This window comes from Bufo gargarizans, chromosome 1 (assembly GCF_014858855.1).
Source record: "Bufo gargarizans isolate SCDJY-AF-19 chromosome 1, ASM1485885v1, whole genome shotgun sequence".
NCBI classification, from domain to species: Eukaryota; Metazoa; Chordata; class Amphibia; order Anura; family Bufonidae; genus Bufo; species Bufo gargarizans.
The window spans coordinates 750,469,393-750,483,800 of record NC_058080.1 but is presented as its reverse complement, the minus strand read 5'-3'; the positions used below and the strand labels follow the sequence as shown (position 1 = coordinate 750,483,800).

Here is a 14,408-nt window from a genome sequence, read left to right as displayed (position 1 = left end):
TATGCACAGTAATAGTCACCTGCACACACAGATATCCCCCTAAAATAGCTAAAACTAAAAACAAACTAAAAACTACTTCCAAAAATATTCAGCTTTGATATTAAAGAGTTTTTTGGGTTCATTGAGAACATGGTTGTTGTTCAATAATAAAATGAATCCTCAAAAATACAACTTGCCTAATAATTCTGCACTCCCTGTATAACCCCCACAAAAGAAATATACATAGAGATAATAGACGTGCCCACAAAAAGAGTGTGTGGCTAGATATACTGAAACAGATACTTAGGCAATATCCTGGGTAAGTACACATAGACAATACTATGTGAAAACAATGTGGGCTGCTTAGTATATTTACTCACAATTCCTGTGATTTTGGAAATATGCCCATCAGGGTTTATCATAAGCGGTGTTGTTGGGAGATGAACTATCCCTGGCTGTCCCTTTTGGCTATCCCTGCCTAAAAGCGGAGCACCCGCCCCGAAAGGTGCGACCCCACTTATCGTGGCTAAACCCTGAAAGATGCCCTAGAAAGCCCTAAAAAACGTATAAACATAAGTCCCAACGCATTTCCCCATTAACGATGGTCATGGTTCATCAGGGGACAAAAAGCAGTATCAGATGAAGTAGAAATGCTGACAACCAAGATAGTGTGGGCGCAATAATATGTCCAAAATCGCCCCTATTTGTACCTAAAATGATAGATGTGTTTTAAAATGGTGTTCCCGCTCTGAGGGGCGTGATTTGCCGGGAAGATGGTTATGGCTCCACCCTACTTCCGGTAAAATGGAACGCAAATGCGTTCCAAGAGTATAAATACAAAGTATTGGCACTATAGGGGATATATTAGATATATGCTATTTTAAACCAATATATTGCGCCAATATTATACTGCCACGGCCATGGCTATGACCGTGACTCCTTAACCGCATGCGGTTGCCTGCGGTTTAGTTTGGGTGTTCAACCACAGGTGAGGGCCGCTGGTGTGTGGCCTCACTTGTGGTTGCCACGGGCAACTAGTTGTGTTGTGTATGTGTCAGCAGAGCAGCCTGAGCGGTGCTAGGCAGCTTGCTGCAGTGGCATGCGGTTACACCTGACTACCTCTATGTTAGGTCTGTGTGTATGGTGTGCACTGTGTTTTATGTATTGTGTGCACTTCCCCTTTAAGTGGTGTTTTCCCTTCCCTGGTGGTGGAAGGGTTAACTCCCTTTCTGTGTGTGTGAGACACTGGGTGTGTCTGTGTGGGTGTGGCCACTTAGGCCTATAAAGCCTCTGTGTTTGGCATGGCTCAGTGGGTTGTTTCAGCCATGCTTAGCTGGAGCAGCCTCCTCTGAACTCCATCTGCCAGTGGGGGCCACCCTTGTGGTCATAAACTAGTTGTCATTCTTAAGTTTATGTGATGTCCACTTGATGTTTCCTTGTGATGTTATGCACCTATGGATCTGGGTTCCTGTGTGTTTGTGTGTGCTGTGTCCACTGGTGTTTGGGTGTGGACACTTGCTTTATTGCACGGGATCCAGTCTGTGTGTCTGTGGCAGGTAGGTGTGGAAGTGCTTTTCAGCCTTCTGCCATATCCATAGGCCGTTTATATTCCTTTCCCTGCAGCTTGGCCAGTGAGACTCCTGTTCCTTCGTGTCCAGAAGGAACAGGTCGTCTTACCCTGCTCCTTGTTCCAGGGCAATCCTGAGGGCTTGTAGGGACCCCAAGGCATCCGGTGTATGAGTCCTCCCACCTTCAGGGTTGACTCCTATGGATAGGAGTCAGGGTCAGTTTAGGGACGCGATAGGAGGTGACCTGCTCCCTAATACTGTCGTCCTGGTCAAGCAGCGCGTAACATCTTCTGGCATCTCACGGCTGAGGGTTTTCCCCATCCTCAGCCATGACATATACTAGTTCACCTACATACCAAGATAGGGTAGACGTATAAGTAAACTGAAGTCCCGGAATGAGTGTTATTGCCGAAGAAAAGACAACTTCCAGAAAATGGAACGCACCAAGCGGACACATCTGTGGAATGCAAATTCACTAGCCTCGTGCGTTCCACCTGCCTGCACCAACGACCATAAATTGTAATATGCAAATAGGGGAGGAGCAGCATGAATTTAAAGCGCACCTGTATTTGAAAAGGGTTAGCCAAGAATTAGCCAAAAATCAAAAGTGAGAAAGGGGGATAATAAAAAATAAAAAAAACAGGGAAAGAGTCAAGTTATACCATTAACCATGGGTCCCCTTAGAGCTATAATTGTACACATATGACCAATTTTGGTCAGATAAAGAAGCAGGTTAACAAGTGTACGTAAATAAGAAAAGGAAAATACATATTAATAGAAGGGAGTACATGAAAGCAGGGGGATTTTAAGAAAACAAGCAAAGGATATCTGTTCATTAAGGCCAAGTGGACACACAGTTTTAAGACGGTGTATCCACTGGGCCTCCTTGCAGAGAATCCTATTGTCCCAGTCACCACCTCTAGGGAATCTATGGATTACTTCAATTACTTGGAATTTAAGAGTCCTAAAATCTCAGTTATGATGTTCCAAAACGTGACGTGCAATAGGTTTATCACGATGATGACTAATGTCACCAAGATGATCTCCTACCCTACGTCGCAATTCACGCTTTGTCTTACCAATGTAGTTTAGGGGGCATTCACAAGTATATAAGTAGACAACACCCTGAGTCCTACAGTTTGCAAAATCTCGCATTTGGTAGATCATACCTGTCAATACACTGGTAAAGGTGGTAGACTTAAGGATCATAGGGCAGCAGAACCAGTCATTTCCGCATTTAAAGGTCCCAGGCGGTTTTCAAGCCAGGTACCCTTTCCATGCGGTTTGGTATAGTGACTAAGTACCAGTCTATCTCTGATTGATCTGCCTCTCCTATAGGTGACTATTATAGGACCCTTAAATTCCAAGTAATTGAAGTAATCCGTAGATCCCCTAGAGGTGGTAACTGGGACAATAGGATTCTCTGCAAGGAGGCCCAGTGGATACACTGTCTTAAAACGGTGTGCCCGCTGGGCCTTAATGAACAGATATCCTTTGCTTGTTTTCTTTAAATCCCCCTGCTTTCATGTACTCCCTTCTATTAATATGTATTTTCCTTTTCTTATTTACGTACACTTGCTAACCCGCTTCTTTATCTGACCAAAATTGGTCATATGTGTACAATTATAGCTATAAGGGGACCCATGGTTAATGGTATAACTTGCCTCTTTCCCTGTTTTTTTATTTTTTATTATCCCCCTTCCTCACTTTTGATATCATAATTCTTGGCTAACCCTTTTCTAATACAGGTGCGCTTTAAATTCATGCTCCTCCTCCCCTATTTGCATATTACAATTTATGGTTGTTGGTGCAGGCAGGTGGAAAGCCCGAGGCATAATATCATTATCTGGCCAGTGAATTTGCGTTCCACAGATGCGTCCGCTTGGTGCGTTCTTTATTTTTTTTTTTGGAAGTCGTCTTTTCTCCGGCAATAACGCTCATTCCGGGACTTCAGTTTACCTATACGTCTACCCTATCTTGGTATGTAGGTGCACTAGTATAATATTGGCGCAATATATTGGTTTAAAATAGCATATATCTAATATATCCCCTATAGTGTCAATACTTTGTATTTATACTCTTGGAACGCATTTGCGTTCCATTTTACCGGAATTAGGGTGGAGCCATAACCATCTTCCCAGCAAATCACGCCCCTCAGAGCGGGAACACCATTTTCAAACACACCTTTTTAGGTATAAATAGGGGCGATTTTGGACATATTATTGCGCCCACACTATCTTGGTTGCCAGCATCTCGACTACATCTGATACTGCTTTTTGTCCCCTGATGAACCATGACCATTGTTAATGGGAAAATGCATCGGGACTGATGTTTATAAGTTTTTTTTTAGGGCTTTCTAGGGCATCTTTCAGGGTTTAGCCACCGATAAGTGGGGTCGCCCCTTTCGGCCGGGTGCTCCGCTTTTAGGCAGGGATAGCCAAAAGGGACGCCCAGGGACAGTTCATCTCCCAACAACACCATTTTTGATGATAAACCCTAATGGGCATATTTCCAAAATCACAGGAACCGTGAGTAAATTTACTAAGCAGCCCACATTGTTTTCACATAGTATTGTCTATGTGTACTTACCCAGGATATTGCCTAAGTATCTGTTTCAGTATATCTAGCTGAACCCTCTTTTTGTGGGCACGTCTATTATCTCAATGCATATTACTTATGTGGGGTTATATATAATTCTTTTAATAGTTTTATTATGTATTATTAAAGGTTATGTTTTAGAGGGGTTTTCTAGTTTAGTAAGCTACATGTGAGATTCAGCAACAGTTGGGGAGGAGGTGCAATGAAAAGAGCTTGTGAACATAGTTTAAAAGGTAGACAGAAATGGAGTATAGCTCATGAACGCTCTTTAGTTCTACCTGGACTCATAAAATGCTCTTTTTAGCATCAGCCATTCTGACATGGAATTTCAACGTAAGTGCATCAACCTCATCAGGTTTATGAGATCTATTTCATACCACATACAGGTATATAGTATATAGTATAGTCAGAGATTCTCTTGAATATTGTTATAGACTATTTGATCATGGCCATAGTGTATATTTAACAAGATATATGAGGTAAAGCACAGGTCTCAGGCCGAATTCATGGACACGACAATGGGGTCTGTACAGCCTAATGGCCTTACCATCACCAAATATTACATTTATAGATATTTTCTGGGATGTAGTGGAATAGAAAGATTGAGATTATCAATCACAGTCTTTAATAAAGGCTTTCAGCACCCATTGGGTTTATTAAACTAAGAATTCAGGGTGTTTTAAGGGAAATTGATAGTATGCATTTCCTGCACAATAGAGTACATGTAGAACAGACACAAAAGCTGTGCCCGCATAATCTCTAGTGGGTGTTTGGATGCGTCATGTCCTGCAGGACCAGCCGGGATCAGAGAAGAATCTGATCAGAGATCACTGTCAGCTGGATAAGGGGAACACTTCATGATGTGATGGGGACATCTCCAATCAAAGAGCAACACACCAGCTGGTGATCAGATTCTCCTCCTGCCCTGAAGGCTCCAAGGACAGAATCTGAGATCACTTTCTCCATTTATGATTCCATACCTGTGGTGACATCTCCTGGAATGTCCTCCTCCACCTCACTCTTACACGAGGGATCGCCCATCATCCTCTCTTCTTCATTCTCCACTTTAATATCAGTCAGATCTTCCCCCTGATTTCTCATCTGTAACAATTCAGTACAGTACAGCAGACAGGTGGGAAATCTAACAGATCCACATAAGAGACCCCCACAATCTATGACCCCTCTATGACTGCAGGACCCCCCTATATAGATGTGTATAGGGCTCAGCTCCATCTACCTCAGGATTCTCTAGGACCTTCTCATCTGGACAGTCCTGGGAATACAGAGGACGGGGACATCTGTCTGGTGGATTTCCTCTCCTGGATCCATCTGTGGAGACACAAGCACACAGCGACTGAATACATGGCCTCCTGTAGATCTGTCTATAGATCAGACTCTTCTCTCCAAAGTTATAAAACGTTCATACCTTCTTTGAACAAGTGTATGTATACATTTTTAACTCCTTCCCGAAATCTGCCATACATGTATGGCACAGAGGAAAGTGACTTTACAACAGCTGACATAAAGCTATGGCGCTGGTTGGGCGGTTGCAGGTGCTGCGTTCTCTCTATCAGTGGCAGAGGTCCAGCTGTTCCTAACATCCAAGCCTTTGCTGTATACGCCGGCATGGGTGAATGCATAAATGCTGGAGCATTTACCCTTTGTATGCCACCGTCAATGCCGACCATGGCATACACAGAGTTTGCAGAGTGAGGGGGCCTCCCTCTCTGACCCCATTGAGTCCCCATGCCGCGGTGATGGGGACCCGATGGCTGGGAAGGCAGCCTATTGCCTTCCACAGGCATCGGGGCTCGTTTTTTTTCTTTTCTTTTTTAAATAAATAATAGTTTCAAGAAAAAAGTGCCTTTTCACGTCATTAAGCCGTATACAATAAAAAAAATAAAAAAATTAACATATTAACATATTAGGCATCGACGCGTCTGTAATGACCAGCTCTATAAAAATATCACATGATCTACCCTGTCAGATGAACGACATAACATTTTTTAAACGACTCCAAAATAGCAATTTATTGATCACTTGGCATTACAAAAAGTGTAGTAGCACGCAATCAAAAAGTACTATGTACCCCACAATGGTACCACTGAAAATGTCACCTCATCCTGCAAAATATGAGCCCCTACACTTGACAAATGACAGAAAAACTTAAAAAATATAAAAAAAACATTAAAAAAAATGCTTTTAATGTGTAAGATTGCAAAAAAAAATTTTTTAAAACAGGCATTCAGTATCACTGCATCCATAATGACCTGCTCTATAAAACTATTTCATGATATAACCCTTCAGGTGAATGCTGTAAACAAAATCAAAAAACTGTGTCAAAACAGCAGTTTTTTGTCACTTTGCCTTACGAAAAGCTTAATAGTGAGCGATCAAAAGGTACTATGTACAGTACCTCAAAATGGTACTAATTAAAATGTCAACTCCTCTCACAAAGAATGAACTCCCACAAAAGACGGCAAAAAAGAATAATCTAAACAACATGGCTCTCAAAAAATGGTGACACAAAAACAGATTATTTTTTTCAAAAATGCTTTGTGAAAAATAAAATGTGTTGTTATCAGAAAATGGCTGTACTGGTCTCCAGAGACTGATCAATAGCAACATGGCACCCATAAACTAATCCATCAAAATCTGCCCTCCAAAAACCATATGGTGCTCCTTCTCTTCCGATTCCTGCTTTGTGCCCAAACAGCAATTTACGACTATGTATAAGTTGTTGCCATGTTCAGGAGAAAATGCTTAAAATTTGTGGTGATTTTTCTCTAGTTACCCCTTGTGAAAATGAAAAATGGGGAGCTTATACAACATTGTATTGGAAGAAATTAAAATTTTAATTTTCACAGCCAAATGTTTCTAAATTCTAATAAAAGCCTGTGGGATCAAAGTGGTCAGTACACCCTTCAATAAATTCCTTGAGGGGTGTAATTTACACAATTGGGTCACTTTTTGGGGATTCTACTGTAGGGGTGCCTTCAAATGTAACATGGCGCCCAAAAACTATTCAAGCAAAATCTGCCGTCCAAAAAAAACATATGGCGCTCCTTTCCTTCTAAGCCCTGCAATATGCCCATAGAGCAGTTGATAACCAAACATGGGATGTTTCTGTAAATATTTAGGTTTGCTTGGCTGTTAAACCTTGCTGCCTTACAGGAAAAAAATTATTAAAATGTAAAATCTGCAAAAAAAAAAAGGTAAATTTTTAAATTCCGCCATTTTTCTTTAATTCTCGTGAAACATGTAAAGGGTTAACAACATTTGTCAAATCAGTTTTGAATAACTTGAGAGGTGTAGTTTCTAAAATCTATGTGTGGTTTCTACGACATAAGCCCCACAAAATGACTTAGAAACTCAGTTGGTCCTCAAGTGGATTTTGGAAATTTTCTTCTAAAAATCAAAGCATTCTGCTGTCCTAAAAAATAAAATGACATTTACAAATAGTGAATGTTAATTAATAACTATTTTATGAGGTTATGAGGTATGTTCTGGCCAGCAGGGTTAGGAAAAATGATTACAGATCACGTCTGCTAGGGTTTGGTATTTCTATAGTGATTAGTGTGGTGATAGCACCATCTAGCGGTGTTAAGTTATATTAGTTTGTTATTACACTTTCCTGTTACAAAGACTGCTGCATTGTGGGTCGTGCAAAGCATTGCGGGTGTGAAAATTATCCTGGGAAAGAGAAGCCTGCAGTCACCAGGGCACATCAGCAGAGCTGTCCTTCTGCATATCTCCTTCTTAAACTCCACCATCCTTGTAAAAGCATATCTGTTTTACCAATCAATCAAAAACTCATGTTTTGCCAACAAACAAGTTAGACTACAAAGAACAGTCCTCTTATTTGGAAGACAGGAATGGTTTATGAAGATATAGATAAGTGGTTGGCTCACACCTAGTGGCTATGACGGGTGCTACTAGCTCAACTTGGGTGCCCGACCCCAAAAAATAGTGCAAATGGAAGAAAAAAGGGGAGTGAGCACTCACCACACTCGGACCATAGGATATCACAAACAATTTAATATTTATTAGGACCTATTTGGATCCAATAATATTCACATAAAATTATGACATTCACATAAAATCATAACATTCACATGCAATCATCCACTAAAAATAATTGGTACCAATGTATAAATACTGATAGGGGTTGAAAAACTCGGTATTAATGCCACAATCCTTTGGACATTAGTGTTACAAATAGACTTGTGTGTGACACTTTGCATCTACAGAGTCCACTTCTGGTACTTGTGGTACCGCAAACTGAATCAAAGTGTCCAGGAAGTAAAAAAACCACCTTTAATACTTGAGTTACCGCAAACCACTATTCAAATGGCAGTGTCCAAAAAATACCTGCACCAGGTCATTTCCACATTGTATATGCTGGTATAATATATTGGTGAACTTATAAGTCTCTCCGTAGTTATTTGCAGCAAACAATAGGGCCGCTCAGAGTGGTGAAGCTACTACGTATTCAAAATCGGTAGTGTAAGTTCCTACCTGGTTCCTAGCACCAACTCCCGCTGTCGCGTCTCAAAATCCTCCACGAGAGGCGAGCTGCGCCGGCCGCTTCGGCGTCTCGCGTCAGCCGTCTCGTACTGATGACGTCACACTATCGCGGGACTAGGCAGGCAGGGATAGTACCTTGTTCGTAGCGTCCGTAGCTCTGTGTTTCAGCGGTCCTTAAAGCTGGAAAATTATCTCCTTTCTGATTATTGTCGCATGGCCATGCAATGGAGATCCAGTAGATTAGGTGGGCGCTTTTCTTCCTATCACCAGACGCATTTCGGGGTGTCTGCACCCCTTCCTCAGTGGTTAAAGCGCCACTCATACCTCTCCACCTTTTATAGTCCCTTAGGTATTCCACAAACTCCAGGTCCTGGATTTATTAGGTGTAATTCCACCATTGCGGTTTTAATGCGATATGGTTGCGGTTTTTTCAACTCAATTGCGTTTTTTCTTACAATGCGACTGTATGCCCCTATCAGAGACTATGTCTGAAGGGATACCATGCAATTTGACAACGTGATCAATAAATGCCTGCTCCAGCGTCTTAGCATTGGGCAAGCCAGGAAAAGGAATGAAATGCACCATTTTGCTAAAACTGTCCACCACCACCAGAATCACAGTCTTCCCCGAGGAACGAGGCAGGTCCGTAATGAAGTCTATGGACAGATGTGTCCAAGGATGGGAAGGAATGGGTAACGGAAGGAGAGGACCTGATGGCCGTGAATGAGGGACTTTGGCACGAGCGCAGGTCTCGCAGGCTGCCACAAAACCCTCAACCGACTTACGAAGCGCCGGCCACCAGAATCTCTGAGCGATGAGATACACTGTGGCTCTTGCCCCCGGGTGCCCAGCAAGGACAGTATCGTGGTGTTCCTTAAAAATCTTGTGTCTTAAAGAGAGATTCACAAACAACCTCCCAGGAGGACAAAGATCAGGAGCCTCTGACTGGGCTACCTGAACCTCTGCCTCCAATTCAGGATAAAGAGCAGAGACCACCACACCTTCAGCCAAAATGGGACCCGGGTCTTCAAAATTCCCACCTCCCGGAAAACAACGTGACAGGGCATCCGCCTTCACATTCTTAACCCCAGGGCGGAACGTGACAACAAAATTAAACCTTGAAAAGAACAAAGACCATCTGGCCTGTCTCGGGTTCAGACGCTTGGCTGACCCCAAGTAGGCCAGATTTTTATGGTCGGTAAACACGGTAATAGGGTGTCTGGCTCCCTCTAGCCAATGGCGCCACTCCTCAAAAGCCAACTTGATGGCCAACAACTCCCTATCTCCCACATCATAATTTCTCTCTGCGGAGGAGAGTTTCTTCGAGAAAAAGGCACAACCTCAACTATGAAGGGTAGAGAAATATCAGGTTGTACCAAGATGGGAGCGGAAGCAAAACTCTCCTTGATATTAGAAAAGGCCTTACGCGCCTCTACCGACCAGGAGGAAAAATCTACCCCCTTTCTAGTCATATCAGTGAGTGGTTTAACAACAGAGCAATAATTCTAAATAAACTTCCTGTAATAATTGGCAAAACCCAAAAAACGCATCAGCGCCTTCTGATTCTCAGGAAGCTCCCACTCAAGCACAGTGCGGACCTTCTCGGGGTCCATGCGAAAACCAGAAGCGGAGAGAAGAAACCCCAGAAATTGAATTTCTGGAACCGCAAACACACATTTTTCCAGTTTAGCGTACAATTTATTCTCCCGCAGGATGAGCAAGACCTGACGTAAGTGTTCCTTATGAGTTTTGAAATCAGGAGAAAAAAAATCTAAATGTCATCTAGATACACTAATACAAATTTCCCCATTAAATGATAAAAAATGCTGTTCACAAAATGCTGAAAGACGGCTGGAGCATTCATCAAACCAAAAGGCATAACCAAATTCTCGAAATGGCCCTCAGGGGTATTGAAAGCCGTCTTCCATTCGTCTCCTTCTCTGACCCTGACCAGGTTGTATGCCCCTCTTAGATCCAACTTGGAAAAAACTTTAGCCCCAACAATCTGGTTAAACAGGTCCGAGATCAGAGGAAGCGGATAAGGGTCACGAATTGAGATACTGTTCAGCTCCCTGAAATCCAGACAAGGTCTTAAAGAACCATCTTTTTTCTTAACAAAGAAAAAAACAGCGGCAACAGGTGACTTCGAGGGTCGTATGTGTCCCTTTCTCAGACTCTCAGAGATATAAGCACGCATAGCGACCCTTTCAGGTTGGGAGAGATTGTATAAACGAGATTTAAGCAGCTTGGCGCCTGGGGTGAGATTAATAGGGCAATTGTACTCCCTGTGAGGGGGCAAGTCATGAACACCACTCAGAGAACACATCCGAAAATTCAGAGAGAAAAGATGGTACAGTCTTAGTGGAAACCTCAGAAACAGATGTGAGGCAATTCTCTCTGCAAAAGTCACTCCAACCATTTATTTGCCTCGCTTGCCAATCAATGGTGGGGTTATGTTTAGTGAGCCAGGGTAGCCCCAACACTAGAGGAGTAGGCAACCCGCTTAGGATGAAACATGACACATCCTCAACATGAGTATCACTCACAATCAAACGGATATTGTGAACTATGCCCTTTAACGATTTCTGAGAAAGTGGAACGGAATCAATAGCAAAAACAGGTATAACCTTTCCCAAAGTACATACCTGGAAACCATGAGTTATAGCAAATTGACTATCAATGAGATTGACAGCTGCTCCACTATCTACAAAAATCTCACAAAAAATGTTCTTGCTCTCTAGCGCCACCCTGGCAGGTAGGACAAAACGGGAACTACAAGCAAACGGAAAACCTTCAATTTCCGCATTAACCTTGCAAATAGTAACAGATGGAATGTTTTTAGAGTTTTTTTTTCTTTTTGTTACTTTATTACTCTCAAAAAACTGCCTGAATCTCCTAGAGGGACGAACATTTGCCAAATGATTTATACCCCCACAACAGAAACAAACCTTCCCATGAGGGCTTAATCTTCTATTGTCAGAGGCAATCAAACCCAGCTGCATGGGCTCCTGCTCAGAAGGGATTCAGAGCGACTGAGACCCCTGTGCACTGAATGAGACCGCCGCACTGTCCTTGGACTGAGTATGACAGGAAGGAGTGATCTCTCCTCTCTCTCTAAGACGCCTGTCAATACAAACGGCTCGAGACATGGCAGAGTCCAAGGAGGTAGGTCTCTCATGAAAGGCAAATGCATCTTTCAATCCCTCTGAAAGACCATGGCAAAATTGACTTCGGAGTGCAGCATCATTCCAACCAGCATCAGCTGCCCATCTCCGAAATTCTGAACAGTATATCTCTGCGGACTGTTTACTCTGGCATAAAAGTGAAAAGGCCCAGGACTGAGCGTTATCCCTGAGCAGCGATATGATGATCCCCACCCTCCGCTCCTCATCACCAGAGGAATGGGGGAAGTAGGCGAAAATGGAGTTTGCAAGCCTCTCTAAAACGAACAAAATTCTCACTACCCCCGGAGAACGTATCCGGAAGCGAGATTTTAGGCTCAGAACAAATTCCATGAACGCAAGCAGAAACGGTCACCTTAAACTGAGAGACAGTTTTCCAGAGATCTTCTACCTCCAGTGAAAGACCCTGCATGCGGTCAATCATGGTTGAAACCGGATTCATGCTTAATACGGTTTTGGCGGTTTATAATGTCACGGAAGGTGTACAGAAAACTAGAAGACACAAAATGAAGATCCGACTGACTGGATCCAAAACTAAGGAACAAAAGGGAGAGTCCTGCATCAGACCTGGCTCTCTCCCTAACTGCTCAGCCTATGCAAAAATCCCAATGGTAGATGATCGCATATCCTCGTACCTCGACTATATAACACCTGAACACCCTATAATAGTGAGGGGACACGACCACCGGCTCCCTACACTAGATACGGAGGGAGTCAGGGTCACCTGGGATCCAGCAAACAGGAAAACACAAATGAACGAACAAAACTTATCTGTAGAAGACTCAGTAGTAGGATCAGCATGCACACACTCCAGGAAGTAATATAAACCGCAAAGTGATGCAGTATTGGAAGGGATTTAAAGGGATGCAATCAGTGCAACTACATGACAGCTGAGAGAGGCTAACGAGATGAGAAAATGAAAGCAAAACAAAAAGGAACCTCAAGGAGGAGGTTCTGAAGGATGTCTGTCAGAGCTTCTCAGATGTCTGGTGGTGACAGCGACATTGCTGGATTGTGCCATATTAAATATTTAGGTTAAAAACCGAATATATTACATTAAAAATGACACTTTAATAAATATAAATCTCAAATATAGGTGTTAAAAATATAAATAAACATGCATCTGCATCATACATAACATTAAAAACATACTCTTGTACATATTTGGAGAAATTATTCATACAGTTGCAAGTTAATAAGGAGGATCGGGATTCTGCCAATGGTACCATTGCGGCCAAATCCACGTGCAGTACAGTGTCCTTGTCATCATCACTTACTGCTTCTCCCACTCAGACGACTCCTCCCTCCACTCCATCGTCAGCCAACGAAGCAAGAACGTCTGCTGGGATTATTTGTGTGACAAGGTGCACACCACGGTGGACACCAGGAGCAGATGTTATCAATAGGGGCAGTACATGTCTTCCACAGCCCACTGGGTCAATGTTTTTCATGGCAGCACCACAGCAACAAGGCCAGGTCCTCTTGATATTTTCATGTAATGGTCTGTTTCCCACAACAGGCACTTATCCAACTCATCCACATCCTTCTCCATGGACCATCTTCCTTTCCCTAACAGAAGCAGGGCAGAGCATTCCTCCTCCTCCCTCCTATTGTAATACCCCAGAGTGGCATTACCACCTCTTTTGGGCCCCCCACTATCTTTGGTGGTGCTTCATGTGTCACCTCCTATATTTATTGCCATTTCCTGCAATATGTGTGTATGTATTCCCTTTCTAATTACTGCTTAAATGAATTCTGTGCAGAGCTGTGTTAGATAGAATATTCCCCTCTCTAGAGACAGAGGAGTTCGTTAGAGGTCAGTCTAAGTTACCCTTCCTAAGGGGAGGTGTTCTGTGTCGACCAGCAGAGCACTGCCTGCTCTGCTAGGCCTGCAGAGCACTGCATGCTCTGCTGGGCCCACAGGGCTGCCTGTGAGGTCTACATGGTTGCATGTCCCCTCCTGGGTAAGCATTGCCTAAATCTAAACTAAGTGAGCTTGAAGCCAGGAAGAAGTTCCTAGGACTAAAGATAAAGATAAAGTAAGAGACAGACCACAGACAGCTAAGTTCCAGCAAAAGAGGAAAAGTGCCTATTTAGTCCAGCCAGCATAGCTGAGAAAGCTATAGCAGAGCTGAGATTATTGCAGAAGTGTTTGCCTGCCAGAAGTTAAGCCAATGCCTGCTGATGACCAAGATAAAGTTTGGAAGATTGTTCCTTGATAAAGTTTATGCCAAGTAAAGCTGTGTTCAACATTACAAGTCTGGACTCAATTATTCCTTCATTATCCAAGTTATTCACCCCTTTTTGCACTGCTTTGTCCAACCAAGTCTGGGATACAAGAATATCCAGGTAGGAGCATCGTGACACGTGCATATAAAACACCTTATTGTAGGCCACTCTACACCACTCTGGCAAGCCTATATCTTTGTACCAAACACTACCATCTACAAAGGGGACTCCATGTCCTCGTTGCTTAACTGCAACTGGCGTCACGACTACTTGCTCTAACAGAGAGACATATATCGTAAAAACCTCTTAAGGAGCAAGGGATACC

General features: G+C 43.0%; 1 protein-coding gene across 1 annotated transcript in view; it reads right to left on the bottom strand.

The window, feature by feature from the left end:
* The window catches only part of LOC122930615 (zinc finger protein 271-like), a gene marked incomplete at its 5' end in the record, with an annotated part of 54,723 nt that extends 49,552 nt beyond the window's left edge, over positions 1 to 5,171 (bottom strand). Inside the window, one exon of the mRNA XM_044284122.1 lies at positions 5,126 to 5,171. Coding sequence (XP_044140057.1) covers positions 5,126 to 5,171 — 46 coding nt within the window. The remainder of the gene's footprint in view (positions 1 to 5,125) is intronic.
* Positions 5,172 to 14,408: the final 9,237 nt, after the last annotated feature.